This window comes from Equus quagga, chromosome 7 (genome assembly GCF_021613505.1).
Source record: "Equus quagga isolate Etosha38 chromosome 7, UCLA_HA_Equagga_1.0, whole genome shotgun sequence".
Classification (NCBI taxonomy): domain Eukaryota; kingdom Metazoa; phylum Chordata; class Mammalia; order Perissodactyla; family Equidae; genus Equus; species Equus quagga.
Window position 1 is genome coordinate 37725107 of NC_060273.1, and position 26184 is coordinate 37751290.

The 26184-nt window shown below is 58.0% G+C and overlaps 2 protein-coding genes across 2 annotated transcripts in view; one reads left to right on the forward strand and one right to left on the reverse strand.

Moving 5' to 3' along the window:
• ZAN (zonadhesin) overlaps positions 1-4698 on the forward strand; it is a 33059-nt gene extending 28361 nt beyond the window's left edge. The window contains exons 37-47 of the mRNA XM_046667743.1: positions 78-325; positions 817-946; positions 1133-1304; positions 1594-1764; positions 2011-2150; positions 2573-2772; positions 2875-3013; positions 3529-3669; positions 4279-4386; positions 4480-4524; positions 4605-4698. Of these exons, the coding sequence (XP_046523699.1) occupies positions 78-325; positions 817-946; positions 1133-1304; positions 1594-1764; positions 2011-2150; positions 2573-2772; positions 2875-3013; positions 3529-3669; positions 4279-4386; positions 4480-4524; positions 4605-4645 (1535 nt within the window). The 3' untranslated portion in view covers positions 4646-4698. The remainder of the gene's footprint in view (positions 1-77; positions 326-816; positions 947-1132; positions 1305-1593; positions 1765-2010; positions 2151-2572; positions 2773-2874; positions 3014-3528; positions 3670-4278; positions 4387-4479; positions 4525-4604) is intronic.
• A 2207-nt stretch (positions 4699-6905) lies between these two features.
• EPHB4 (EPH receptor B4) lies at positions 6906-22985 on the reverse strand. The gene is made up of 17 exons (XM_046668096.1): positions 22460-22985; positions 19584-19654; positions 19074-19361; positions 17910-18306; positions 16798-16953; positions 16279-16611; positions 15810-15934; positions 15262-15427; positions 13995-14097; positions 13722-13786; positions 13493-13606; positions 13157-13404; positions 10580-10795; positions 10128-10277; positions 9521-9714; positions 9189-9344; positions 6906-8022 (listed from the first exon to the last, which is right to left on the reverse strand). The coding sequence occupies exons 1-17, from the start codon at positions 22509-22511 to the stop codon at positions 7893-7895; spliced, it is 2964 nt and encodes a 987-aa protein (XP_046524052.1). The 5' UTR covers positions 22512-22985; the 3' UTR covers positions 6906-7892.
• Positions 22986-26184: the final 3199 nt, after the last annotated feature.

Consider the following 26184-nt stretch of genomic DNA (forward strand, 5'->3'; position numbering starts at 1 on the left):
ACATCGAGGCGTGTGAGGGATTCTGGGACTTTTGTATCCGGGCAGGGTGCCTTCTCAGCGTTGGCCTTTCTCGGCAGAGTCGGAACAATGCTCAGTTTTCGGGGACCCCCATTACCGCACATTTGATGGCCTCAGCTACCGCTTCCAGGGCCGCATGACCTACACCCTGGTCAAGACCGTGGATGTGCTCCCCGATGGGGTGGAGCCCCTGGTCGTGGAGGGACGCAACAAGATGATTCCCCCCTTCACCTCCATCTTCCTGCACGAAATCCTCGTGATGGTCTACGGCTATACAATCCAGCTCCAGACCAACCTGGAGCTTGTGGTAGGAGCCGGGGGGCTGGGAGGGTCTGGGGAGGTAGGCTGGGCCATGGGGGGCCGCCTGCAGCAGGTGAAGCCAGGACTCTGTGTTCCCTGGGAGGGTCCCTGCAGGGGCTGCCTAGTTTTAGAAGTCAGAATCAGTGCCACACTCCCCTCCTGGGGAGAGGTAGAAGGGGCAGTGGGATTAAGCAAAAGGTTGGCGAGAGACAGGAGCAGAGAGAGGAGAGAGCGTGCAGGGTGAAGGTGGAGTGAGGCTGAAGAAGCACCAGGGGCATGAACTCTGCCAAGCTTTTTGCAAAGAAGGGGCTGGGGCCGCAAAAGGAGCAGACCTCAGAGAGGCCTCTGCTACTTGCGATAGCAAAGGCTGCTGGGTATCTTGTTCCACAGAGTGACGGCATGGAGAGGTACTGAGATGTGCAGAGAGAGGCAGAGGCAAAAGTGGTAGACGGTCAGGTTGATTCAGGACGCCCTAGGGCTCCCGTCTTCCTTCTCCAGGTCAACAACCAGAAGATGGCCATCCCCTACAAGGTCAACGAGCATCTGCGGGTTACCATGCGGAGCCATCGCCTGTATCTGATCACCAACTTTGAGCTGGTCGTGAGCTTCGATGGAAGAAATAACGCAGGTACCTGCGAGTGGGGACAGGAGAGCCGAAGGGATGTTTCTGGAATAGGGGAGGGAAACCACGTCTTAGGCTGAACATGGTGCGAGTGGGCTGGGAGTGAGGCCCCGAGTTCCAGGGGAACAGACAGGAGGGGTGGGAAAGAGAAGAGGGGGGAGTCTGACTTCTGGACGCCCCCTCCTCCTGCAGTGATTTCTCTGCCCAGCATGTACGAGGGGCTTGTGCGCGGCCTGTGTGGGAACTACGACAAGAACCGGAGGAACGAGTTTATGCTGCCCAATGGCACCCTCACCCAGAACCTCAACACCTTTGGCAACAGTTGGGAGGTCAAGATCAAGGAAGACCTTGCCCGCGTCTCAAGGTGAGAGGGCTGGGGCTCTGAGCAGGGAGGCCCAGGCCCCGGGGAGATGAGCAGCAGCCCAATATCTGTCCACACTCTCTTACGCCATATCTCAGCAGAGGAGGACACGCAAGGCGCGCACCCAGCCAGCCAGCCAGCCATGCTTGATTCTCCTCAGACCGGCTGTGGGGCGCCTGCCGTGGGCGTCCATTCTGTGCGTGCGTTCCCTTACGCCCCCTTCCCAGTTCTCCCTCCCCCTAAGTTCACAGTCCTGGGGGCCTCACCTGGCCCTGCGCTGTCTCTGCCCCAGGGCCATACCAGAGGAGGAAGATGGAGAGGAGGAGTTAGGCTTCCAGGTGACAGAATGCAGCCCGGAGCAGCTGGAGCTCAGCAACAGCACCCAGGCTTGTGGGGTGCTGGTGGACCCCCAGGGCCCTTTTGCCACCTGTCACCAGACTGTGGCCCCAGATCCCTTCCACAAGTGAGTCAAGGACCCCAGACATGCGAGAATGGCCTTTCTCCGGGTCCTGCTGCCATCTGGGATTCGTGCTCCCTTGGGCTCCCTTCTTTCTCTCTGTGGCCTCGGTTCCTTATAAGCCACCCGCCACCCGCCCCACACACACATGGCCTGATGTCTTTCTGCTGGACTTCCAGGCCCTCTTCTGTAGGGCTGGGTCTCCTGGCCTCCCATCTCTGACAGCCCCCCAATTGTCCCCGCCACCCCCAGGCACTGTGTGTTTGATCTGTGTGCCGCCTGGGACCCCAGACAGTGGGAGGAACTGCGCTGCCAGGTCCTCAGCGGGTATGCCATCATCTGCCAGGAAGCGGGCGCCGCCCTGGCCAGCTGGCGAGACCACACCCACTGTGGTGAGGCGCTGATCTTCCCCAGCAGCTGGCCCCTGACCCCATCAGCCATTTCTACCCTCAGCTCTGAGCCCCCACCGCTGCCCCAACCTTGGTTCCCCATCTTTCAACTCTCACCCTGTCAACGTCCTCCCAACCTCGCCCCCTCTGCCTCGACCTGGGAAGCCTCACCCCCACCCACGTTACCCTATCCCACTCCTTACCAATGCCCATCTTTGCTCCTCCAGTTCCTTCACATGCTTTAATGTCCCAGATGAAAGGCACCCAACCAAAGCCAGCCCCCTGGCCTGGCTTCCCGGCCAGCACAGAGCTCTGTGTTCTGTTGGCTGACCTTGGTCCCTTTCTAGCTTCCGGCCGCACATTCCGCAGACCTGTTGGGCTGGCCCCGGCCCAGCCACCTTCTGACTGCAACTCTGTCCCCTCAGCCTTGGTGTGTCCGGCCAATACTGTCTATCAGAGCTGTATGACACCCTGCCCCGCCTCCTGTGCCAACCTGGCCGCCCCTGGGGACTGCGAGGGCCCCTGTGTGGAAGGCTGTGCCAGCCTCCCCGGCTACGTCTACAGCGGCGCTCGGAGCCTGCCCCTGGCCCACTGTGGCTGCACCCACAACGGCATCTACTACCAGGTCTGGGCTGGGAGGGGGAGGCCTGGGGTGGCGGAGGGGCCAGCCACATGAGAGAGGAAACCCGACTTTCTCCTCCCCGCCCTTCTCCCCTCCCCGCTCCAGCGGGGTGACAGGTTTGTGACTGAGGATTGCTCTCAGCGCTGCATTTGTGCCAGCTCGGGGGTCCTGCTGTGTGAGCCCTTCAGCTGCCGCGCTGGGGAGATCTGCACCCTGGGCAACTTCACGCGTGGCTGCTTCCGAGGTGAGCCCGGACCGCCCCTTGGCTCCAGCTGCCCCCATACCCCGGGGGCCCCAGGCCTGAGGACCCTCCCTCCCAGTCCTCTGCCTGCGACTCCTCCCCATCGATGTGAGGAAGTTCACGCCATTTAATCTTGCTCTTTTCACTGGCTCCCTGCCTTTTTTGGGAGGGGCAAATGGCAAGGACCTGGCTTTCGAGCATCTGCTATCTGCCAGACACTGTGCTGGGCCCTTTTCCCAGCGTTAGCCTCCTGTGAGCTCCTTTAGTCCTTACTCAGCACTTGGGGGTAAGCACAGCAGCCCCATTTTATAGTCAAGAACATGGAGTTCAGAGAGGGTGAGCGATTTCCCCAGAGCCCTGGGCTACTGAGTGCAGACCAGCATTGGACACCAGGCCAGGGAACCCCAGCCAGTCTCTGTGAGCCGCTGCTGTCTTCCCTGGGGTCCCAGCCCCCAGCGCCTCTCCCTGGCTGCAGGTTTCCTCCTAGAACCCCCTCCCAACCTCCCCCATCCCTGCAGAAAGCCCGTGTCTACGGAACCCCTGTCAGAATGACGGGCGGTGCCAGGAACAGGGACCCCACTTCACTTGTGAGTGTGAACTTGGTTACGGGGGAGACCTTTGCACGGAGCCTTGGGATGTGCCACCCCCTGAAAAGCCAGGTAAGAACTTCATCCCAAGCCCTGTGTCCTCACGGCCCCTGTATGCCTCGCCCCGCTCTTATTTCCCCCTCTCGTATTCCTCTAAGCCTCTCCAGTACCTTTTATTGTTTTTCTCTATTCAAAGTTATCATTCCTTGAGCCTCTGGGCCACTGGTTCCCCAGTTTTACCTTTTGCCCAAGATTGCCCGGGCAGAATTGGGGTGGGGAGAGCTTGTTTCCATATCACTCTGGGTCTCACCCCCAGAGATCCAAATTCGGTGGGTCTGCAGTGGACCTGGAAATCTGCATTTTAACTGAAGGACATGATTCCAGGGCTGCCACTCTTTGAGAGGCACTGGCCGAGACGGTACTCTGGGCTCCAGGGAGCCAGCTGGATGAACAGCCCCCTAAAAAGGCGTGTGGGAGTTGTGTGTTCAGAAACAGAAGGGGTTCCCGGGGGTGGCGCTAAGGCTTTGGAGCCCCGGGAGCCATGGCCTCCAGGAGAGAGAACCAGCCACACCCAGGATTTAGGGGGATGTGGTCCCTTCCTGGAGGCAACTGAGAACTGAAAGGGAGTCTCTGCCCCCATCCCCTCCTCTCCCATGCCCCTTTCTGTTCCCTGCACCCCAGAAGTATTCGCATTGGTGGCCATCCTGTTGGGAATGCTGGTGCCTGTGATAGTCGTGGTGCCTGCACTGACCAGAGAATGCGTTTCCACGAAGAGGCGGAGGAGGAGGAAGTGAGTTCTGGAAAGGGGACAAGGAGGGGCGGCTGGGGGTGCATAAACACGGGGAGTGGGCACCAACGCTTGTCTGTTCCCCACTGCCCCCTAGGAGGAAATGCATAGCCAGAATGGAGACCGGCTGGCGGACGCAGGTGAGAACCAACCCCACTGAACCCTGGAGGCCAGGAGTCGAGTCAGCCTCTAATACGGGTATTCTTGCTTTCCTCCTCAGATTATGTTCCCAGGCGTGCCTTCAAAGTCACTCAGTTTTGAGTTATCCTCAAAAAAGGAGAGAGAAAATAAAATGATTTATTATTGAGGTGTGAATTTCCACATGATTATGGTGGAGGAAGGGTCTGTGAGGTGGGTCTTGGGAGAGAAATAGGAGGGAGACAGGTGTGCGGGGTTGCGGGCTGGGTGCTCTGCAAAATGTCCAACGGGGAGGGGACCCGAGGTCTGAGGAGGTGTCTGTCCCTTAGACAAAGCCACGTGGGGGTGGGCTGTCAGCCCTCTGGCTTCTTGGACACAGGAGAAGAGACTGCACTTTTCCTGTCTTCACCCCAGGGCCTCTGAGTTCCCACCAGGGGCTATGAAAGGTGACCCTGAGAAGTTTGACGTTTCTAACGATGAGAATAATCGCTGGGTAGCGGCTAAGAATGGGGAATGTGGCTTTTTCGAAAGGGCGAACCAGCCTGTGACCCTCTGGGGAGGCCTCCACCTTCTGCACGGGTCCATTTCCCAAAAGTGCCTGGGGGTTACTGTGGTAACTGAGGGTGGGGTCTGGGGGCCGGCATGCTGAGGAGTTTTGAGCTCCATCCTAGGAGTGACCCCTCAACTCAGCCTCAGGCCAAAGGCAAACATTCTGACCCCTCCCCCAATGCCTGTACTTTCCACTGGACAGGTCCTTGCTTGGGAGAGGGGCTGGGACATCCTGCTTGGGCTCTAAGTAAAGAGAGGCTACTAACTTGGAGGAGGGGTGAGGGGTGGGTGTAGGACCCCTGGGAACAGGGGACAGGGGATGCCAAATCAAGCAGGGCACTGGGTTCTAGAAAGGAATCCTTACTCTGTGCTTACTCTCTGAGATGGCCCCTGCAACCACATTCGTTTAAGGAAGTGAGACCCAACCTGGGTGGGGAAAGGAGCCCAGGAAGGGAGGGCTGCCCCTGGCCAGGCCACATCCCCTTAGCTGGCAGGGAGCAGCTCACACTCTGGAGCTGGCCATGGCAGGAAGGGTCTGGGCAGTTTCTGGAACTGGTCTGGCCATGCTCTAACCTGGGCATCACAGGCTCCCCGCTGCACACCTGCCCTGACCTTCACCTGGTCTTTGACCTTCTGCCTCTGTTCTTCATCCGTGCCCTGCTCCCTTGACCTCTGCTCCTTCCCTTGCTAGCTAAGGTCACCTTATGTAGCCAGGATTTCTAGTAGGCAAAGGAAGGGGGTGGCCTGGGCTGGCATTCTCCAGACAACCTCCCTCTATACCCAGAGCCTCCTCGTTCTTGGCAGAAATGAGTTCCACCCCCTCTTGGGGTTACAGAGGTATGGGCAGTGTGTCATCCAGGGAGGGGACAGGATTCCAGAGGTACTAGGGACTCCAGAAGAGGGCTGTAGAGGCAGGAAATCCAGGACAGGATCACCGCCCGACGCTACCTGGCCTGGAGGAGCAGCAACTGTGATGTGGGGTCCTGCACCAACCCTGACACAACACCAGGGGGCAACTGAGACACAGATATGGCAAAGCTACACTAGGTGAACAAAGCTGGCGGGGCCTAGGCCTGCCCCTGCAGGTGTCCCCTGAGGACGGGCAGAGATTGGGAGCAAAGAAGGAAACAGAAGATGGTGAGAAAGACAACGGGGGATTGACCCCATCCTCGTCTTCCTGTTTGGGAGGGAGAAGTTGGGGGAAGACGCTCAGGTGGTTTTCCCCTCCTCTTCCCAGGAGGCTGGGAGAACCTGCCTGGGCAGCATCTTGAAAGGAGGAATTGTCCTCCCAACCCAGCCCAGAATCAATGTGTGTGCGCGCTCGTGTACACATGGGGGGGGGGGGGGATCCATGGCCTCCACATCAGCCCTCTGCCCCTCCCCCCCAGCCAGTGCAGACACGCTCCCCCCACTGCCTCTAAACCAACCCCAGCTGTCAACATCTGGCCCACATCTGTCTCCTTCATCTGACTGGACCCCACCCCAGCCAATACCCCCTTCTCCCCTTCAGGGGGCTGCAGGGCGGGGCTGTAAGCTCAAGGCCTCTGCCAGGGACAGGGAACCACGACAAGGGAGGGAGGGGGCAGCCCCACTCCGGAGGTGCCCCAGGCTCTTGGCAGAGCCATCTGGAGCCGTTAGAAGCAGCTGCCAATGACTCATCTCCCACTGCCCCCACCCCACCACCTCAAACACACCCTGGGGATGCGAACAGAGCACCCAGCCCCCCACAACCCTGTCTCAAGGCCTCGACCCCTGGCTGGAAAGCTTCTCCATACCCAGACCCCACTCTCCTCAGAAATCTATCCCATCCTCCGCCCACAATCACCCCCAGAGCTGCGACACTTCCCATTTTCTTTTATTTATACAAAAAATTGTTTTAAATATAATTTAAGAACCCCTCCAAGCACCAGTGGCTGTCTCTGGCTTCCACACCACTACCTCATCCCCCACACCCCCTCATGGACACAGCTTGGGGGTACTTGGGGGGCAGGGAAATGTCTGGGGGGGTGGCGGCGTGACCAAGGCACTGTTCTGAAAACAGACACAACGATGGGTCCCTGTTTCAACTTGGGCAAAGGAGGTGATAATGAAACAGGTCCCCTCAACACGAAAAGTTATGACAAGGACGGTAGAAAAACAAAACAAAAACAAAAACAAAAAAAAGGAAGGGAAGAAGGAAAAATAAGACCAAAAACAAAAAATAAAACTCAAAAACCTTCAATATGAAGGCAGCAGATTGGGGAGGGGCATTTACAAGGGAAAACTGAGTTGGGTGGAGACAGCAGCAAGGTCGGGACACCCAAGCCCAATGATTCTGTCACTGGGCCATGACAGCTGTCCCTGCCTCCCGCCAGGGCGCTCCACCCCCGAGCTCGCAGGCTGCCCACCCTCTTCTCTTTGGTCTGCAGGGCCGCGGCCCTTCAAGGGGAGGAGGGGCACCCGGGGCCCGAATTGGGGATCCGAGGGAGGCTGTGGGCATCGTGCCCAACCACCCCGGGGAAGTTGGCATAGCATGGGCGCTTCCTTTCCCTCTGGTCACACCCAGTCCTGAGGGAAGGGCTCCCGCACCCTTGGTGTGGGGTTCCCTGCCCGGGGGGCATGTCATTTCTACACTCCCATATGGCAGAATCCCCAGATCCTGTCTCTCCAAACTGCCAGCTCCCCACCCTCATGGGTTCAAAGTGCAATCCAGTGGGGCACACGGAAGGGGGCCTCTTGGGTACCACCCCCCGACTCTGCCTCAGGGAAGAAGGGGAGCTAGGTCCCTGGCGTGGGGGTTCCTGCCGCTCCAGAGCTGTGGGGCCAGGCGAGGAGGCGCAGGTCAGTACTGGGGGGCTGGCGCTCCCGACCCGCCTGGGGCTCCAGGCTTGGCCTGGGACTTCATGTGCTGGACACTGGCCAGGATTTTCTTCTGGTGTCCCGCCAGAGTGACTCCAATTCGGAGCAGGTCCCTAGGGAAGAACGGAGAGCTAGGTGAGGCGGGCCATAGGGCTCCCAGCGGCTCTCTTAGCTTAACTCCAGAAACCGTCCCGAGTCGGGACTGTCAACCAATCAGAAAAGCCAGCAGGGAAGCGGGGCATACGTCAATAGTTGCCAGGCAGTTTCCGGAGGGTTTAGGAGCCAGGCTGCAGAAGCGCGCAGCCGCAGTAAGGGGTGGGGCTAGGTATCCCGCAGGGGCCCAGAGGCGGGAGGCGCCGGCTTCGAGGAGGGGGCTGCCGGCTTCGAGGTGGGGGCTGCGGCCTGGATGCTGGAGCAAGGATTAGGAAAAGAAGAATCAGAGGAGAGGAACGAAAGAGAGAAAAAAGCCCACAAGATTAGGCTGGGGGAAGGGACTGCACAGATTGCGTTAGAGGAGAAGTCAGAAGGAAAAGGCCAGAGACAGAGGAAGGGGCTGGGTGGACAGGAAAGGGAGGGAAGGGGTGAAAACAAATTGCTCCCCCCATCCTGACGCCTGGAGACTGAGATAAGGGAAAAAAGATGAGGTGGGAAATGGAGAGCAAGAACCTGTGTCAAGATGAGGCTGGGACAAGTCAGGGAGGACAGCACCCTGCCCTGGGGGGAGAGGGAGGGCCTCCCGGACCTTCAGGTTCCGGATTTCTGTTATTCAAACCTTCGGCAAGAAGAGTCCTCGAAAGAGAAATGAGAAGGCAGAAAGGAGGAGTACCAGAGAGAGGCCAACTAGGGAAAGACAGTCTTTGGGAGGTGCTGGAATCATAAAACCATTTAATATTAAAGCTGGAAAGGATCTGCAAAACCCAGTCCAACCTTCTCCTTTTATGGGTGGGAAAACATCCAGAGTTGACACGTTGTTAATGTGAGAGCAGGGTCTGGAATGCAGATAGATGCACAAAGAGAGATACAGATTGAGAGGCCAGGAGTGAGATAGCTCAGGGCTAAGATGGTGCAAGGGGGTGAGGCGGGCACAGCTGGTCTGGAAGATTCCCTGGGCTCTCAGCCCCAGCAGCTGTTACTGTTTTGAGGGGCTCTAGAAAATAGAGTTGGCACCAGGAGTTGACCTCAAAGGCCCCTGCTCAAACTGTGGGCCTGATTCTGGTCCCCAGGTGCCCCTCTGACTGCTCGGCCCTCACCCCCACCTCCAGCCCCTGCCACGACTTACTCAGCGGAGATCTGGCTGACCAGCTCGAAGGAACCAAACCCAGCGGCTGCAAAACTTTCTTCGTATCTTCCCATCTTGATGGCTCGAAGCCACTCACCCACAGAGCCAAAAGCTGAGTAGTGAGGCTGCCGCTGATCCAGGAGCGGGTGTGAAGCCCTGGGAGGCAAGGATGGGGAGGACGTGCTGAGTACCAGGCCTGTACCAGGGCAGGGATGCTGAGCCCAGCCTTGGAGAGGCAGTGGGGACCATCCCACATACCACCAAAGGGAGAAAGAGAGGTTCTGAGGGGCGGCAGAGTGCAGGAAGGAGGGCCCTTTCTCTGAGGTCCTCACCCGCCATTCTCCCTGGCTACAATTTTGAGGCTGGCAGGGTTCCGGATCATCTTGTCAAGGGCGCTGACCACCTGGGGGAAGCGGGGCCGCGCATTCCGGTCCTTCTGCCAACAGTCCAGCATGAGCTGGTGCAGGGAAGTGGGGCAGTCTGGGGGTGGGGGCAGCCGGTAGTCCTGTTCAATGGCATTGATCACCTGGAATGACAAGTAGAAGCACTGGGTGAAGATGTCTGGGGAGAATGACGATGCCAAAGGACCCCAAGGAGACGGTGACTGAGCAGATGCTGGGACGGTGCCACAGCCCTCCAGAATGATAGATCTGGGGGTCCTCCTGGCCAGGCCGAGTCTAGCTGTGGCTCGATGCCCCAGCAGCTCTTGGGTTGTAATCCAGACATGTAACCTCTCAACCCTTCTGTCCATCTCTGTGTCCTTCTGTGACCAGACCTGCTGTACCAAAGTCTTGGATACAAAGACCAGCTCTTTTTCGTGCCACCCTCACCATCTCAAAGATCCAGCAGTGATGAGCACTCTGGGAATCCCACCCCCCACTCCACAGCCCAGGTGAAAGAACATTCCAGGAACAGTTGGTAGGACCACGGGACACTTACATCCTGATTGCTCATATCCCAGTATGGCCGTTCCCCAAATGACATGACCTCCCACATCACAATCCCGTAGCTCCAGGCATCACTGGCAGATGTGAACTTCCGGAAGGCAATGGCCTCAGGGGCTGTCCATCGGATGGGGATCTTTCCTCCCTAAAGATGGGGGAGAAGAAGGTGAGCTGAGGAACCCACAGAACCAGGCCCCCTCCCCCTGCCTTTGCTTTTCCCCCTGGCTCAGGCCTCCCTTCCTTCTGGGACCCCAGCACCCAGCTCAACTCTGTTCTTTGCCTAGATACCTGGAACACAGGTCCCGAAGCTGACCGTCCCCTCCATGGTCTGCTCCTATATGCTGTCCCTGGACCAGAGCTGACCATCCCTCAGCGCCCCGCCCTTCCAACCTTCCCTCCCTACCTGGCCCTAAGAACCTAGTTCATACGCCCATCCCCCGGCCTCACCAGGGAGCTTGTGTAGGTGGGATCAGAGGAGTTCTCCTCCAGGAATCGGGAGAGGCCAAAGTCTGACACCTTGCAGACGAGGTTGCTGTTGACCAGGATGTTGCGGGCGGCCAGGTCTCGGTGGACGTAGCTCATCTCAGCAAGGTACCGCATGCCCGAGGCAATGCCCCGCAACATGCCCACCAGCTGGATGACCGTGAACTGTCCGTCGTTCAGCTGGAGAGCGGACAAGGGAGAGTGGGGGCATGGTTAGGACAGCTGGCCCACCGTTCCCTCTTCTTTCTAAGCCGTATTTGCCATCTCCAGACCCATCTCATGCTCACCTGTAGGGCAGGGCTGCCCACTGCCTGGGAAGCCCTCCTGCTCTCTCTTACCCTGAGCTCTCTCGGCCCTTACTGCAGTATCATGACACATTGCTTATAATTGTTCCTGTTTCAAATATATGCAGCAGTCTCTCTTAATGAGATTATATTGGAGATATTTTAAAATTTTCTTCCATTTAACCTATGTAATGCTTTACACCCAGGAAATTCTCAACAAATGCTCTTGATCCGATATATTCTTTTTATCTGACAGCAACAGAGTTCTTGACGGTTAGGAGTGCTCTGAGCTACCTGTCCACAGGTGGAGATGCACCGGTGCTGACCCAGCTGCATCTCCCTCAGCCCTCTTGGACCAACTACGTGTAGCGCACAAGAGAACAGCGAGGAGTCGGGGCGTGACCGGTGACCACAGCGACCAAACCAGGGTCTAAATCTCGGCCTTGACCTTGACTGAGTTTGCCTTTACCAGGTAAGCCAACCACTCGTGGACAGTTAACTAACCCCATCTTCTGGGTTCAGCCAGAATGCAGGGGACCCTCGGCAGCCCTGCAGGGCCAGGGACAGAGTCTGAAAACCGAATTCTGAATCCGTCCTCACAGCCTGCACCTATTCCAGGCCTCACAACTCAGTTTGTGGAAACACCACTTGCCAGATGCTCAGGGTATAAAGCCAGGCATCACTGTGATTCCTTCCTTTCTCTCCTTCACCTGCCACTTACAATCCCTCAGCGAGTTCTGCTGGCCCTGCTTCCAAAACACACCCCAAGTCCAACCATGTCTCCGCACCCCACCACACCCCGCCCCGGCCTGAAGGACGGCACGGCTCCCCCTTGGCTCCTGGCTTCTGCTCCTGCTCGCCAGCACCTGCCACAGGGACCTCCTTAAATCATCTCACACTCCTGCCGGAATCCCTCCAAAGGGTTCCCCTCCAACTTCGAATCAAAGCCAAATTCCTGACTAAGGCCACGAGGCCCACTTGGCCGGGCCACCACCTATGTCACGGTCGCTCCTCCGCTCACCAGCTTCAGCCTCATGGGCCTTTCTGCTTCTCAAACATGCTGAGTTCCTGCCCACTCTGGGGCTCTCCTCTCTGCCCCCAACACGCTTCTCCCCCCATCTTCTCAGGGCTGCCTCTGTCTCATCTATCCAAATGTCGCTGCTAAAACAGACTTCTTTCCCCTCCTTGTAAACGGATCTTTGTCCACTACCAATGGAATAGACTCCTGTGTCCAAAAGGGAGGGTCAGGCCATCATCGCACCACCCCAAGCTCTGCCTCAGCATCACTCATGGGGGGAGCCAGGCAGCCTGTGTCTCCTCATGGGGGGCCGTGTGAAGTACACAGCACCCCCGGGGTAGGCTGGCCACACACGTTTAATTCTGAACTTATCAAAGCATTAGATATAGCTTCTCCTACAGGAAATACAGAGAAACAAGCTAAATGACCCTGAAGGAAAGAACCTGATAAATCCAGAAGTGAGACACTGATGGAGACAAGTGGCCTAGCTCTTCAGCATGTCAGTGTCACGACAAGGGATTTCGAAGACGCTCAAAACAGTAACCACCAGGTGCAATGCTTGATCCTGAACTGGATCCTGGTTTGGATAAACCCGCAATAAGGGACATTTTGGGGAAAAGTGAATGTCCACTGGGGGCTGGATGATACCAGGGGAGTGTTGTAATTCTGTTCAATGTAACGTTATTTTGCTATGTGGGAAAACATTTTGATTTTTCTAAAAATGCATTGTAAAGTTAACAAAATAATAAAGCTCACTAAAACCTGTTAAAATGACAAAAAGAAAATAAGCTCTTTCCCCTCAATGGCACTACTTTTCCATGATCCTTTTTAATTGTTTTCATCTCTAAAATTCTTTGTTCACTTTCTATAAAAGCTTGCGTGTTGAATTGTTAATTCTCAGTCTCCCCCTTACACTGTCAGGTCTGTAAGAGCAGAGATGCTCATGGCTCTATGCCGGGGCCTAGGATGCTGGCTGGTGCGTAGAAGGTGCTCAGGAAATATTTGTCAAAAGGATGAAGGATGACCCTTTATATCCTGGGGTCAGCTGGCCCTATAGAGAGGCCAGTTCCACCCACGGCGGAAGGAGAGGCCCATCCCAGGAACTCAACCTTTCCTGCAGGGAGAACCAAGGGCGGATGGGGAGTGACTTGGGACCCACTGTCTGTCCTGGGTTCTGAGTTCCTTGGCTGCGCTGGGGGAGCTCAGATGGACGTGGAGGCTGGGGACAGGGGGGCTCACCCGCAGGAAGGAGTCCAAGGCGCCGTTCTCCATGAACTCAGTGAGGATCATGACGGGCACACTGTTGGTGACCACACCCTCCAGGCGGATGATGTTGGGGTGCTCGAACTGGCCCATGATGGAGGCCTCGCTCAGGAACTCGCGCCTCTGGCGCTCCGTGTAGCCACCCTTCAAGGTCTTGATGGCCACGCAGCTCTCCTTCTTCCCTGGGGCCTTGAGCCGCCCCCGGCACACCTCGCCAAACTCACCTTCAGGGAGGACACCGAGGGTCAGCTCTCCTCCGCCCTGGTCTGGCCCTGCCTGCCCTCCCGGGCGCCCAGGCATCTTTCCTCTCACCTGCGCCAATCACCTCTTCAATCTTGACATAGGAGACGTCGATCTCTTTTGCAAATTCCCTCACAGCTTCATTAGGGTCTTCATAGGTGAAGGGGTCAATGTAGACTTTAGTACCTGAGGGATCAAGCAGAGCCCGTCAGTTACGTAACATCCCCTGCCCTCAGCTGCCCTGATTCTTGGCTCACAGCTCTTGCCCCAGCCCTCTTTCCTTCAGGATAGGCCTACCCACCGTGCCCGATGAGATACTGTCCGTGTTTGTCCGAGTATTCTGCTTCTCTCCCGCTGCTCTGCTTCCTATAGCCAATGGGAAAGAAAAGGTAAACTGAGTCACACATCTCTGTGTTCCCAGAGGGACACGACAGGAAGAGAGGAGCGGGGATCGGAAAAGATTCCAAGTGAAAACAGCCTCCTGGGGCATCGAAAGAGGCTTGCCCCGGAGCAAGAGGGCAGGTGGCCATGTACGTGGGGCTTTGCAAGGGTCCCCAGGGCCCGGAGTCCTCACCTAAGGCAGAGGACAGCGATGACGATGACCACCAGGACCAGCACCACGCCCACAACCGCCGTGCCTGCGATCAGTGCCAGCTGCTCCCGCCAGCTCTCATTCTCTGGGGAGAGAAACTGGTGATCAGAGAACCCAGTGGCCCCTGGGCCCCGCACCAGCCTTGAGGAAGGGGCCGTGAGTGCCCTGAGAACAGGCCCCCAAGCACAGCGCGGCAGGCTGGGGAGAAAGAAGGGAGAGAGGGAGGAGGGAGGAGGGGCCTGGGGAGCCCAATGGTTTACAAAGTGCTTTCCCTGGCCCGTTGGCCCCCAGAAGTCCCTCAGGGCAAAGAAGGAAGTTTCCCAATCTTATTACCACCAGAGTGGGTTTGATTTTGTTCAGTTATAAATCCCGGTGACCGCAAAAAGTCCCAACTGAATGAAAAGTCCCAAAGGCTAAAAATGAAAAGGTTTACAGCCAAAAAGTGGAAACAACTCAAATATCCATCAATGGATGAACAGACAAATAAAACCCGCTGTAGCCGTATGAGGACTATTTTCTGGCCATAAAAAGGAATGAGGCACTGACATGTGCTACAACATGGATGAACCTTGAAGACATCATGCCGAGTGAAACAAGAAGCCGCGAAAACCACAAAAGGAAGAAGTCACAAAAGGCCATGTATTGTGTGATTCCATTTGTATGAAATATCCAGAAGAGGCAAATCCATGGAGACAGAAAGCAGGCTGGTGTTTGCCAGGGGCTGAGGGCTGATGGAAGGGGCATGGGGTCTCTTTCGGGGTGCTGAAATATTCGGAAATTAATTGTGGTGATGCTTGCGCAACTCCGTGAATATACCAAAAGCCATTGATTTGTGCATTTTAAATGGCAAATTGTTTGGTATGTGAAACATATCTCAATAAAACTGTTAAAAAAGTTAAAAGGTTTTAGAAAATCACTGGGCTAGCATATGAGAACTCACAAGCGTCACCTCATTTCATCCCTGGAGCCCTGTGAGAGGCCTCGGGATATTTCCATTTTTTGGATGACAGAGCTGGGGCTCAGGGGTCAAGATTCTGCTAAAGGTCACACAGCTGGAAAGCTGTGAGCGGGTCTTCACACCCAGCTGTTGGTTTTGGTTTCTGCACTGTGTGCTCTCCTCACCAGGCCAAAATGCCTCGTGGCTTTGAGGAAGAGGAGCACGCAAATGTGACTTTGGGGGGTCCTTCGGGGCAGAGGCCACACCTCTGGCCTCCTGGGGGCAGCACTCCCGCCCCCGCCCCAAGCTCACCATCCAGCTGGGTCTGGCTGTGGTGCTCCTGGCCGAAGGGCCCGTAGCCGGCCTCGGAGCGCGCCCGAACCTGGACCAGGTAGCTGGCTCCTCTCTTCAGTCCCTGCAGCTCCGCCCGGTTTTCTGATGTCTTCAGGAACCGCACGCTGCTGGGGCCCTCTGCGCCCTGTCCAGGAGGAGGAGGGGGCTGGCTGTACTTGGGGCCCCCAGTTTCTGCTCTCTTCCCACCTCCCCGGGCTCTGGGTCTCCATCACTAGCTTCTCAGTCCTGTTGAGTGGCAGGCAAGGACTTTGTGCTCACTTAGATATGCATTCATCATATCATTTAACCCTTGCAGCAATTCTGTGGGGCAGGTTCTGTTATAACTATTTTACAATGGGGACAATGAGCTCAGAGAGGCCAAGGGGCTGGCCCACAGTCACACAGCGAGTACATATGGCAGAGCGGGAATTCTAATGCCTGCCGGATGCCTGCAATTCAGGTGTCCCCCAAGCCTGGAGGATGTCCCACTGCCCACCCCTAGTCCTGGGGTCAGGGCCTGCTCTTACCTTCTCATGGTACTTGACCTCGTAGTCCAGCACTGCCCCACTGGGTGCCCGGGGGACAGCCCACGCCAGGCTCAAGCTGCTGGGTGATGACCGCGTCACCCGGATGTCGGACACTGGGGGCGGCACTGTGACAGAAGAGACCGGTTGGGAGACTTCCTCATGGCAGGTCTGTCCCTTATCTTTCCCAACTTTCTCTGCTGACTACACTTGTCTCAGTTCTCCAGCTGTTTCAGGAATTCCTTCTGGCTCCCTCTGCCCCACCCTTACCTCTCCAGGCTCCTTTGCATCTTTTTCATTCCTTCTTCTGCCTCTTGCCCTGCAAGCTCTGACCCTCCATACTTCTGGGGACCCCATGCCCCAGCCACTGACTTTTTCCTTCAGTCTTTTAGGCTGTCCACATCCCTCACTGGCCTTTCCCAACAACATCTCTCCCATCCAACCATGGGCTGCCCCCAGCTGTAAGTCTCACCCTCGCGGTCCGTGGTGACATTCACAGCCTCAAATGGGACTGGCCCGGTAGCTAAGGAGGACACCCCATTCAAGGCGGTGACCTCGAAGGTATAGGTGAAGTCAGGACGCAGCCCACCAATTGCCACCCAGGGCTCCACCAGGTCCCGGGGGCCAGGGTCGAAGGTCAAGTCTCCTCCACAGGGCGTGCAGGACCCCCCGGGGCGGCACTCCCTGCAGCGGAGCGCGTAGGTGAGGTCCTCTCGGCCACCTGACTCGAGGGGGGCACTCCACTCCAGGCGCAGGGAGGAGCCGTTCAGGCGGGGAACCACGCTTCTAGGAGCGGACGGAGGGGCTGCGGGAGACCAGGAGTCAGACAGAGGCTGAGCAGATGGGCATGGGAGGGGGCAGTGGGACAGACGGGCAGCCACACTGACTTCTCGTCTTGGCTGGGCACCAGCAGGCCAGGGTCAAGAGAAGGCAGGCCTGGGAGGATGGGAACTGGGGTGGGGGTCCACCCCAGGAGTCACTGGTCACTTACTGGTACAAGGGGCACCCCGGGGGTCTGTGCGAGCCCGGAAGTACCCTATCCGGCACTGGCAGACAGACGAGCCGATGCTGTTGGAGTGGCTATTGGCTGGGCACGGCTGGCAGGACCCCTCGCCGGACAGGGGCTTGAAGGTGCCCTGGGCACAGGCTGAGACAGAGAAAACGTCTATCAAAAACATGCTGTGCTCTTAATTATGTTTGCATGCAGTGCAAAGTGAGGACGGAGGATGTAAGAGGAGCAGGAGACCTCCCTCCAGAGCGGGGGTCCTAACCTTCATTAACCCTGACACCCCCACCCCCACCCCGCCATGGCAGCCTGGTGAAACCCACAGACCCCTGCTCAGAATAATGACCTCAAATGCATATCACAGCAAACACAGGACCACAAAGGAAACCAGGTAAGTTGAAATACAATGATGAAAACAAGTTTGTGACATAGCAATGTGTTTCCTTATCAACATGGTGTAGTGGCAGATCTAATGGCCACTGTTAACACTGAAGTTGTGATGAGCAAAAAGAGCATTTTGACCGTCTTGCATCCTCGGTCACGGGCTGTGAAAATACCCATGATTTGAATGGTGCCCGAGTCCCAGGTCCCGCTCTGACCCCTGGGCTCTGTTGCCCACATTCCACATGGGAGGAGTGGCCAATTTCAGGCGGAGGTGAGTGGAAATAAGAGGTCATTTTTTTCCTCCACCCAGGTTCACAGATTCCCTACATTCTGTCTGTAAACCCAAGTTCAGAACCCCTGCTCTAGAGAAAAAGCCAAGTGAGAACTCAGTATCAGGAAATTAGAGGAAACTATGATGAACAAGAGAGAGACCATGAGAACTTTGTCCTCTGAGCCCAACAAGGTCCCCCCACTCTGAGGACAGTCCTGCATCCCAGGACAGCCTCCCATGGGCAGAAAGGAGTGGGTCGTAGTTAAGAGGAAGAGTGTGGAAGAACTCAGAATTCTGCTGGGGGCGCTGAAAACAGGCCCTCCAGTAACTGAGTACCCAGGACAGTGAGGAAATGGAAATCTAAGAAGTGGGTCCAAGGGCAGGGTGCACGACGCCCCCCGCGAGGATAGCAAAGCTTTACGGGGGAGTCGCCAGCCCTCACCTCGGCACCTGGTATTCCCCTCAGCGGCCTCGAACCCCGGAGCACAGCTGCAGCCCGTGACCGGCTGCTCAGCCCACTGGCCATCCTCCCGGCAGTAGAGGCTGGGGCTGGGGCCAGGAGCAGGGACAGCATCCGCCACGCAGCTCCCCGCCACGGGCACCACAAGCTCCCGGGGCACGGTGTCCGGGAAGCGGGTGAGGTTCACGGTCAGCTGGGGACACTTCTTGTAGAAGAGGTGCAGGGACAGCAGGGCCATGCAGGCACCCTGGTCCTGGAAGGCCAGGTAGAAGCCCGCCTTGGTGAGTGGGCCCAGACGCAGCGTCTTGATGTTCACCTTGCCGGTTGCCTCGGCCCCCGGGCGCTTCCGAGTCAGGTGCTCAGCCGCCACTGTGTCCACCTGCCAGGTGGGAGAAGAGCCTCACCACAGACGTCCTCCACTTCCCAAGGACTCAGTGGATTGTCGTCTTCTTCCTAGCGCACCCTCTCCCTGACCGCCTCGGTTCCTGTTCCAGAACCTTCTCTCCATCTTTCCCAACGTGCACTTTCCTACCGGCCCCAACACTGACCATTGATACTTGCTGAGCTCCTGTGTCCAGCCTCTGTCCTGCACCCTCTTTCGGTTCACTCATTCTACAAACATTTATCCACACCCACACCAGGCCCTAACTCAGCACCGAGGAAGCAGACACGAAGGAAACACAGACAACTGCAAACACTGTGCGTGCTGCAGCAGGAGGAACCCCAGGGCCGGCCGCGTCAGCAAGGACGTCCCAGGGGAGAGCTGGGGGCTGGAACTTAGAAGACCAGTAGGAGGTGGTAGAAGAGGCAGAGAGAATGCATTCCAGAGCGAGGCAGCAGCTAGTGCAAAGGCACAGGGCTGGAAAGGGGCGAGGTATCCTCGAAGAATGGGGACATGTAGGGTGGCCAGAGCACAGTGGACTAGAGTGGTCGAGATGATCTCCCCCAGGGGCCAGGCCAGCAGCCCAACTGCATGCTGCTGCACTACCTGGCAGATCACCTTCTTCCCTCCCCAGACCTGAGCCTCCTGCTCCAGCCCTCAGAGTCCCCGGCCCCCGCCAAGGGCCTGGGAAGCTCATCCGTCGCCTCTGACCACAGGTGTGTCCCCACCCCTAGCCCGTGGCCATCCACCGGGCATCTGGGTACCTTGATGTAGGGGTTCTCCATCCAGGCGGGCGTGAGGGCTGTGGCCGTGTCAGCATCGCTCTCGAAGTAGAAGACGGTGAAGGTCTCCTTGCAGGAGCGCCCGGCGCGCGGCAGGGACAGGCACTCGAGCATGGTGAAGCGAAGCGTGGCGTACACGTGGACGGCGCCCCGCCGCGGGACCCAGCCCGTGCGCAGCCAGTGGGCCAGGCCCGGGGCCCGCTGCACGTCGCACACCTCGTAGGTCCGCACGCTGTGCTGCTCCTCATCCAAGCCACTCAGCTCTTCCCACTGTGGGAGAAGGGGGTCAGCTTGGGAGCTGCCGAGCGGGGGAAGGTCAGGGGGAGGGTGTTTGTCATAAAGTGCAGAGAGGACCTCTGAGAGCAAAGCTTGGGGGACACTAGCTCAGGCTGCTGCCATGTGGGAGGGCAGGGAAGCAGGTCAGCACAGGCGCCTCTCGTCCCTCCCGCCTCAGTTTCCCTTGGAGCCCCAGCTCCTGGGCCCAGCACTTACCTGCCCGTCCACCTGGGGGAATGTCACCCACTTCAGGTCGGCAGTTTCCAATTTTGTGTTTAGTAGGGTCTCTAAGACAGACAGACAGACAGACAGAGTCAGTCAGTGCTTCGGGGAGACACCGGGAAGACCAGATCCCTGAGAATGGAGACAGGTGGGTCCTCTTAGCTCCAAGCTGGAGGAGTCGGATCTGACGGAGATGAGAGGGAGCAAGCCCTCCCCACTGTCAGTCGTGTGTGTGTGTGTGTGTGTGTGTGTGTGTGTGTGTGTGTGTGTCCGTGTGCCCAATTTCTCGCCTCTGAGTGCCAGCCCCACCCCTAACAGCTGGCAGGCACTGGGCTGCCCCCTCAGGACTCCCAGATGGAGGCCGCTGTGAACTGTGCCCTGGAGGAGAAGCGGGGAGACACAAATGCTGGAAGAGAAGGGCAAACAGCTCAGACAGGGTTAAACCAGAGCGCTGACCTGGCCCTGATCCGGCAGTGGGCAAAGGGCTGCAGGCTGGGGACACCTTCCCTACAGGGCCTGACCTCTGCCGTCCCTTCCTCAAATCCAAAGTTGCCGCCTCCCTCCCCCCAACTTTGCTCCTATTCCAAGTCCCCACTTGAAGGGCGAAGGGCGCAAACACTCCAGTCCTTCAGATCCTTGAAGGTGGTGCTGGCCTCCTGAGGCCCAGCCCTGACTGCCCTCCCCCCGGCCCCCCACCGGCTCACTGCTGTCAGAGGAGGAAGTGCTGGAGTCTGGGACGCTTGGGTTCCCGCCCTGGCCCCTGCCTGCAGGGGCTCACATCTGTATTTGGTTACGGGAAGGAAAAGAGGAGATTTTCGGGGGGTGTGTATGGGGGCTGAGCACACCTGGCTCGGCTCCGGCACCGGGCACCAGGGGAGGGGTGGGGCTCTGCCAGAAGGGGTGATTGGGAGAAACTGCACAGCCCCTGGCAGCATCAGAGGGTGCAGGGAGAGCAGGGGAATCCCCTCCGAGGCCAGGGCAATGTGGGGGGCCGAGGCCGCGTGGGAGGAGCAGAGAGGTACCCCCAGGGGAGCCAGCAGCATACCTGGGACCAGGGCCTGCCCCCCTCAGTGGAGGCTGCGGGAGAGAAGGGAAGGCATGCAGGTGGGGCAGCAGCCCTCAGGGACCAAGTGATGTCCAGGGAGGGTAAGGGGTCAGGCGGGCCCCCAGCCAGCCCGAGGTGAGGCCCGGGCCCCCATGGGTGGCAAGAGACAGCGCAGCACACTGGGGACAGGATGCTGGGGTTCTGGGAAGCGGGTGGATAGAGGCTGCCCGTCTCCACCCTCCATTGTTCCAGCCTGGATAGTGTTTTCCTGTCTCCAATTTACACACTGTCTCTGCTTCAGGGCTGTCCTGGCGCCCAGAGCGGCTCACTTTCTCTCATCCTATCTCCATCTGGCCTGCCTCGCGCCCTCCGCCCTCCGTGATCTGCCAATTCTTCTCCTCTCACCTCTCTCTCCTGCTCTCAGTCCACCTCCGCTTCTCTTTCTGACTGTCACTCTCTCTCCTCTGTCTTGTGTCCCACCTTTCACCTCCCCTGGGGCACATGGCCTTGGATAAATTACTTAACTCTTCCAAGCCTCAGTGTCCTCATCTGTAAAATGGGGGCAACAATACCTCCCACCCGCAGAGTAGTCAGAACCACGAAAATACAAAGCCCTCGGCACGGGCCTGGAGCTTGGGAAGTACTTAGGTTACAGGAATTAGAAGCATTATTTCCTTTTCCCCTTCCCGTCTTTCTGTCCGTCTCCCCACACTTTGTCCTGGTGGGTTTTCCCCCCTGCTGCCCTTCCTTTCTCTCTCCCACAGCTCTTCCCCGTTTCTCTGAGCCAGCCAAGTCTCCCTCTCACCCACACCCAGCCTTTGATCCCCAGCCCAGAGCAGCACTGCCCAGCCTGGGGAGAGGGGTTCTACTATCTTTGATTCCTCCTCCTCAGCAGCCCCCCATGCCCCACTTCCCGAGACCCCTTTGACTCCAGGCAATCAAGGTGGGGCGGGGGGAGGGGGGGGAGGCAGCTCATTGAAAGGAGATTAGGGCCATAGGAGGAGGGTTTAAAGGACTCTTGGTTCCCCCTCTAGGGGGTAAGGGGAGGGGAGAGACTCACCGATGAATCCATCGGAGAGAAATACAGAAAAAATTAGAAATGTACAGAGACTAGGAGGTAGTGGTTAGGCTGAGTTCCAGCGACATGGGGGCTGTGCAGGTCAGTTTCTGCTGGTTGTACAGCTGGAGAGAGGGGCTCCGGCAGGACCGGGGCAGACCTGGGGTGTAGACGGCATTTAAAGGGCTGGGGTGCAGCCTGGGGAAACCAGGGAGGGGGGCCTCTCTGCCCAAGGGCAGCAGTTTTGGGGGAGATTGGGGGTTTGGAGTGTGCATGCAGAAGGGGGCCATCCCCAGAGGAGTGTGGAATCGTAGGATCAAGGTGTGAATGCCCAGGGATGGGGGGCGGGGGTAGTTTTACGGCCTAGCACAAAGTTCTGCCTTGTCTGGCGTTGTTCCTCTAGAAATGCTTCCTCACGTTTCGCGGAGGTGGGAAGAGGGACAGAAACTTTGGAAAGAGTTTTGAGGACAGGAGCAGAGGGAAAAGGAAAGGCTGCCAAGGGCGTGTGGAGTCGGGAGGAAGAGTTTGGGGAACCGGAGCAGGGGCACGTCCCGGGACGGAGCCCGACTCCATCTCTTTCCCAAACAAAAGAAAACTCCACTGCCCGCTGGGCCGCCTCCTCCCCGCCCCCAGCCCGGTCCAGCACTATTGGTCTGAAGTGTTCGGGGTTGGGGTGCCAGGGTCGGGGTAGAGAGAGGTCGGACCCTCCGCTCCGAGGCCCAACTTTGGGGGTCCCAGGAGTGGCGGGGTGCCCCCATGGAAACTCACCTTCTACAGCAGCTGCGAGCGAAGCCCAGCAGAGCAGAGCCCGGAGCTCCATGGCGCCGCCTCACTTCGGTTGGATCCGATCCGAGTTTGGGGGGCGCTAGCCCCCCCAGGTCTGAACCCCCCCTGAGCGGGTGAACGCCGACTCCGCGCGCGGGACTCTCGGTCGGGGCCCTCAGCGCGGGCCCATGCGGGCGCGCTGGGCACCCGGCGGCGGCGCCCAGGTGTGGCCCCGCGTCCCCGCCGCGCGCGCGCGCAGGCAGGCGGGCTGGGGGCGTCCTTGCAGTGGCCGCGCAGGGCGGACGCAGAACGAGATGTGGCTGGAGTCGGGGTCCCTCTGGGGCCTCGGGGTCCCACTCCAGCTGGCTAGGGATGGGCCAGCCGCTCGCGGTCTCCCCCCCTCCCTGGAGTGGCGCTGCTAGCGCCGCCGGGCCCAGTGCGCTCCGCGACGGCGAGGAGGGTGGGAGCCAGAGCGGGGACGGGAGCGGGAGGGAGGGAGACTGCGGCGCGGGGTCGGGCGGGCCGGGGCTGGGCCGGGCTGGGACTGGGCCGGGCGGCGCCTAGCGGGGGAGGGAGGGCCGCGCGGGGGGCGGAGGGAGCTCCCCCCACCCCAGCGGGGGCTCGGCGAGGGGACTGGGGCGCGCTGATTGGAGCTCACGCTGCTGAATAATTCATGAGGGAAGCAGAGCAGGGTGCAGAGCGGAGCAGGTCGGGAAGTTGGGAGAAAGTTTGGAGAAGGGGGAGGGGCGGCGGGCGCGGAGCCCGGGACCGCCCAAACGTGCTCAGTGGCCGTGCGCCCCGGTCTGGACGGCGCGTGTCGGGGCCGGGGCCCAGGGACCCCCGGGGCAGGTCCGACCCGGCAGAAGCCAGGGAGCAGAGAAACACACCCAGCAGCACGGGGGGGTCGCACGGACGTGCGCGTAAAAGTACACTACACACTCGAAGCCCGCTCGGATCTTCCTGTGGACTCCAGATTCTTCTCCGGGATGTGCCTACTACCCCCTCGTTGGCGCAGGGGACCATGTTTGGGGAAACTTTGAGGATGGAAGATGGCCCAGCGGGTCCCGAGGCAGCGATCACAGCTTAGATAACCCTGGAGCGAACGTTCACAAAATCATTCAGCAAACATTAAGTATTGGGGACCTTCTGTGCGCGCAACGTCGTGCTAAAAATGTGGGGAGGAAATGGGACAACTGAGTTGAGACAGGGAGAGACATAGAAAAGACGGGGAAGCAAGGGCAAAGAAAAGGTAGGTGGGTCCAAGAGAGTGAAGGGTCCGGAGGGATTCCCAGATCATCGTCGTCACTCTCACTGCCGCGTTGGGGAGGGCCCCGCGCCGCCCGCAGCCCTGACCCCTGGGCCTGGGGCCCGGACTGCTGCTGTCTTTCCTGAAGCTGTTTCCTGTCTGGCTCCTGGGGGCCCTCGGGATGACTGGGAGGGCCCTTCCTCTCATTGCCCCCCTCCCCGCCAATCCCATCAGTTAGGGGGAGGGTCCAGGAAAGCAGTGCTCCTCCCACTAACCCCCTTCTACGTCAGGGCACCTATAGGGTGGGTCATGGGGTGGATGGAGGGGGTGCGCAGGAGGGCCCCGGTGGGAGAGCTGGAAGGGAAGGGCTTAGCCTTAACGTAGTTAAGGGGGACAGAGTCTAGAGGAGCTCAGGAGCCAAGAGAGAGGGAAACAGGCGTTCTCGCCGCTTGGGGGGCTGCCAAGCGTCTCTGACCCCCCAGGGAGCACAGCCAGACCTGCAGTGACCTCTTGTCCCAGCGCACTTATCTTCCTGCCACAAGTGGTGCTCCCCACACCCCTGCCCTTCCTTGTCGCCCTGCCTGGGTCCTGCTCCGGGGTGGGGGGTCACAGAGGGCAGGAAACAGCCGGCTTGGCTGGAGCCAGGCAGACCAGCCTGGCGCTGGGAATCCCCCCCCCCCCCCCCCCCCCCCCCCCCCCCCCCCCCCCCCCCCCCCCCCCCCCCCCCGCCCCGATCCAAGCCCGGTGTGCCTTCTCTTGTTCAGCTTCTCCTCCAGGTTATCCATCTCCCCCCACACACCTTTTCCTGCTCTCTCTGTACTCGGAGTCTCTAGCCTCTGAAAGTTATGTCTCTGTCTCCTAGTGGGCTCTGCCTGCAACCCTCTCCCCCCCAGGCCCCTGATTGCTTGAATTGTCTCATTTGGTGGAGGATGCAGTTCCTTTCTAGAGGGTGTAGGGGGTGCATGGCCTGAATGGAAGAGAGAGACCCAGATGCACAGAGAAATGAGGCAGGGTTGAGTGAGGGGTTGATGAGATTGAGGGGTGAACAGGTATAACAGCTCGCCGCAGGTTTGAACCCTGTATTTCTGATCCCTGAGGACCAGGCGCCTCCCCCCCCCACCCCCGCCCCCAGCTAGAAGGAAGAGAGTGCCTTAGGTAAGAAAATAACCCAGTTGATCCCGTATCATGGGGTCCTCAGCCCCTACCTCCCAGCATGTAATCCTCGTACCCAGTTCCTGGTACCCAGTATAGATCAATAAAAGAATGAATACAATGAAAGCTTTATTGATCATCTACTATGTGTTGGGTGATCACTGTTCTAGTCTGCAAGATTTGTAAAACATGGCTCCTGACCTCAAAGATCTACAATCTGGTGGAAACCCCATTATTTCCCCTTTCCATGGAGATTATATGTGAAATTTTCACTGTAGTGCTCAGGAATCACCCTCGGTCTGTCCCGTGGGTGTGGGGTCTTTTCCTGCATCCTCCAATGCCCCAGGACCACCTCCCAGGCAAGCTAATTCAGTATCCACCGAATTGTATTTCCCAGGTGAGCGTCCTGTGACTACCTGGTTCCATGCTTGCTCCACATGCCCAAACAAATCTTGGGCCCTCCTTTCCTCATTGTTAGAGCACTTCACTGTCCCCCTGCCCCAAATATTAGGCTGTCACCTCTGTCCCCTGCCCATGATCAACACACTGTCGCTTATCACTGTGGCAGTACTGTGTGGAGCGCCCCTAAATAGCTGGTAGGGTTTTCTTTTTGCTGTCCACATCATTATAGCTGTTTTAAGCAATCTTGGAGCTTGGACTTTTCCTATATGTAATAAACAAGTCATCCCTTTTCACCATAAATTGTGGAAATCGTCACACTTTCTCCCATATCCCAGCCCCTCTCGTCCAGCCTACCAAACCCCATCAAGTGTGGAGTTAAGTTTACCTGGAAGCTCAGGAAGTTTAAGGTTCAGGCCCCCTCACCTGCTTGACTCCTCCCACCACCCTGGTTAATGAGTGCCATCAATTTAAACAGTTTTCAAGGTGAGTCACAGCATGAGAGCATTTGAAATGGCCGAAATCTCACAGCTCTTACACAAAATGAATTTGATAGAGGTTTTGACATTACCAATGATGAGTCGTAAAGCTCAAGGGAATTTTTATAAGCGCTCAATAATGAAAGAAAAAGATTTCATCCAGCCATACTAAAGGAAAGACTGAGATACAGAAAGAATAGAAAATAATATTACAAAATGACTATCACATGAAGAAGTGGTCAAAGAGCACGTATCAAAGAAAAAGGTTGGGGGCTGGCCCAGTGGCGCAGCCTTTAAGCTCACACGTTCTGCTTTGGCTGCCTAGGGTTCGCCGGTTCAGATCCCGGGTGTGGACCTATGCACTGCTTGTCAAGCCATGCTGTGGCAGGCATCCCACATTTATTTATTTATTTTTTTGAGGAAAATTAGCCCTCAGCTAACATCTGCTGCCA

Bases quoted from the DNA above. Each gene is read 5' to 3' on its own strand.
- EPHB4 (XM_046668096.1), bottom strand. From the start codon at position 22,511: ATGGAGCTCCGGGCTCTGCTCTGCTGGGCTTCGCTCGCAGCTGCTGTA. The intron at 10,796-13,156 runs GTGAGCCCCCCT...TCCGCTCTCCAG, and splicing joins CCTTGGACTCCTTCCTGCGG to CTGAACGACGGACAGTTCAC. The intron at 10,278-10,579 runs GTGAGGCCGGGG...CCCCATCTTTAG, and splicing joins CCACCTACACAAGCTCCCTG to GGAGGAAAGATCCCCATCCG.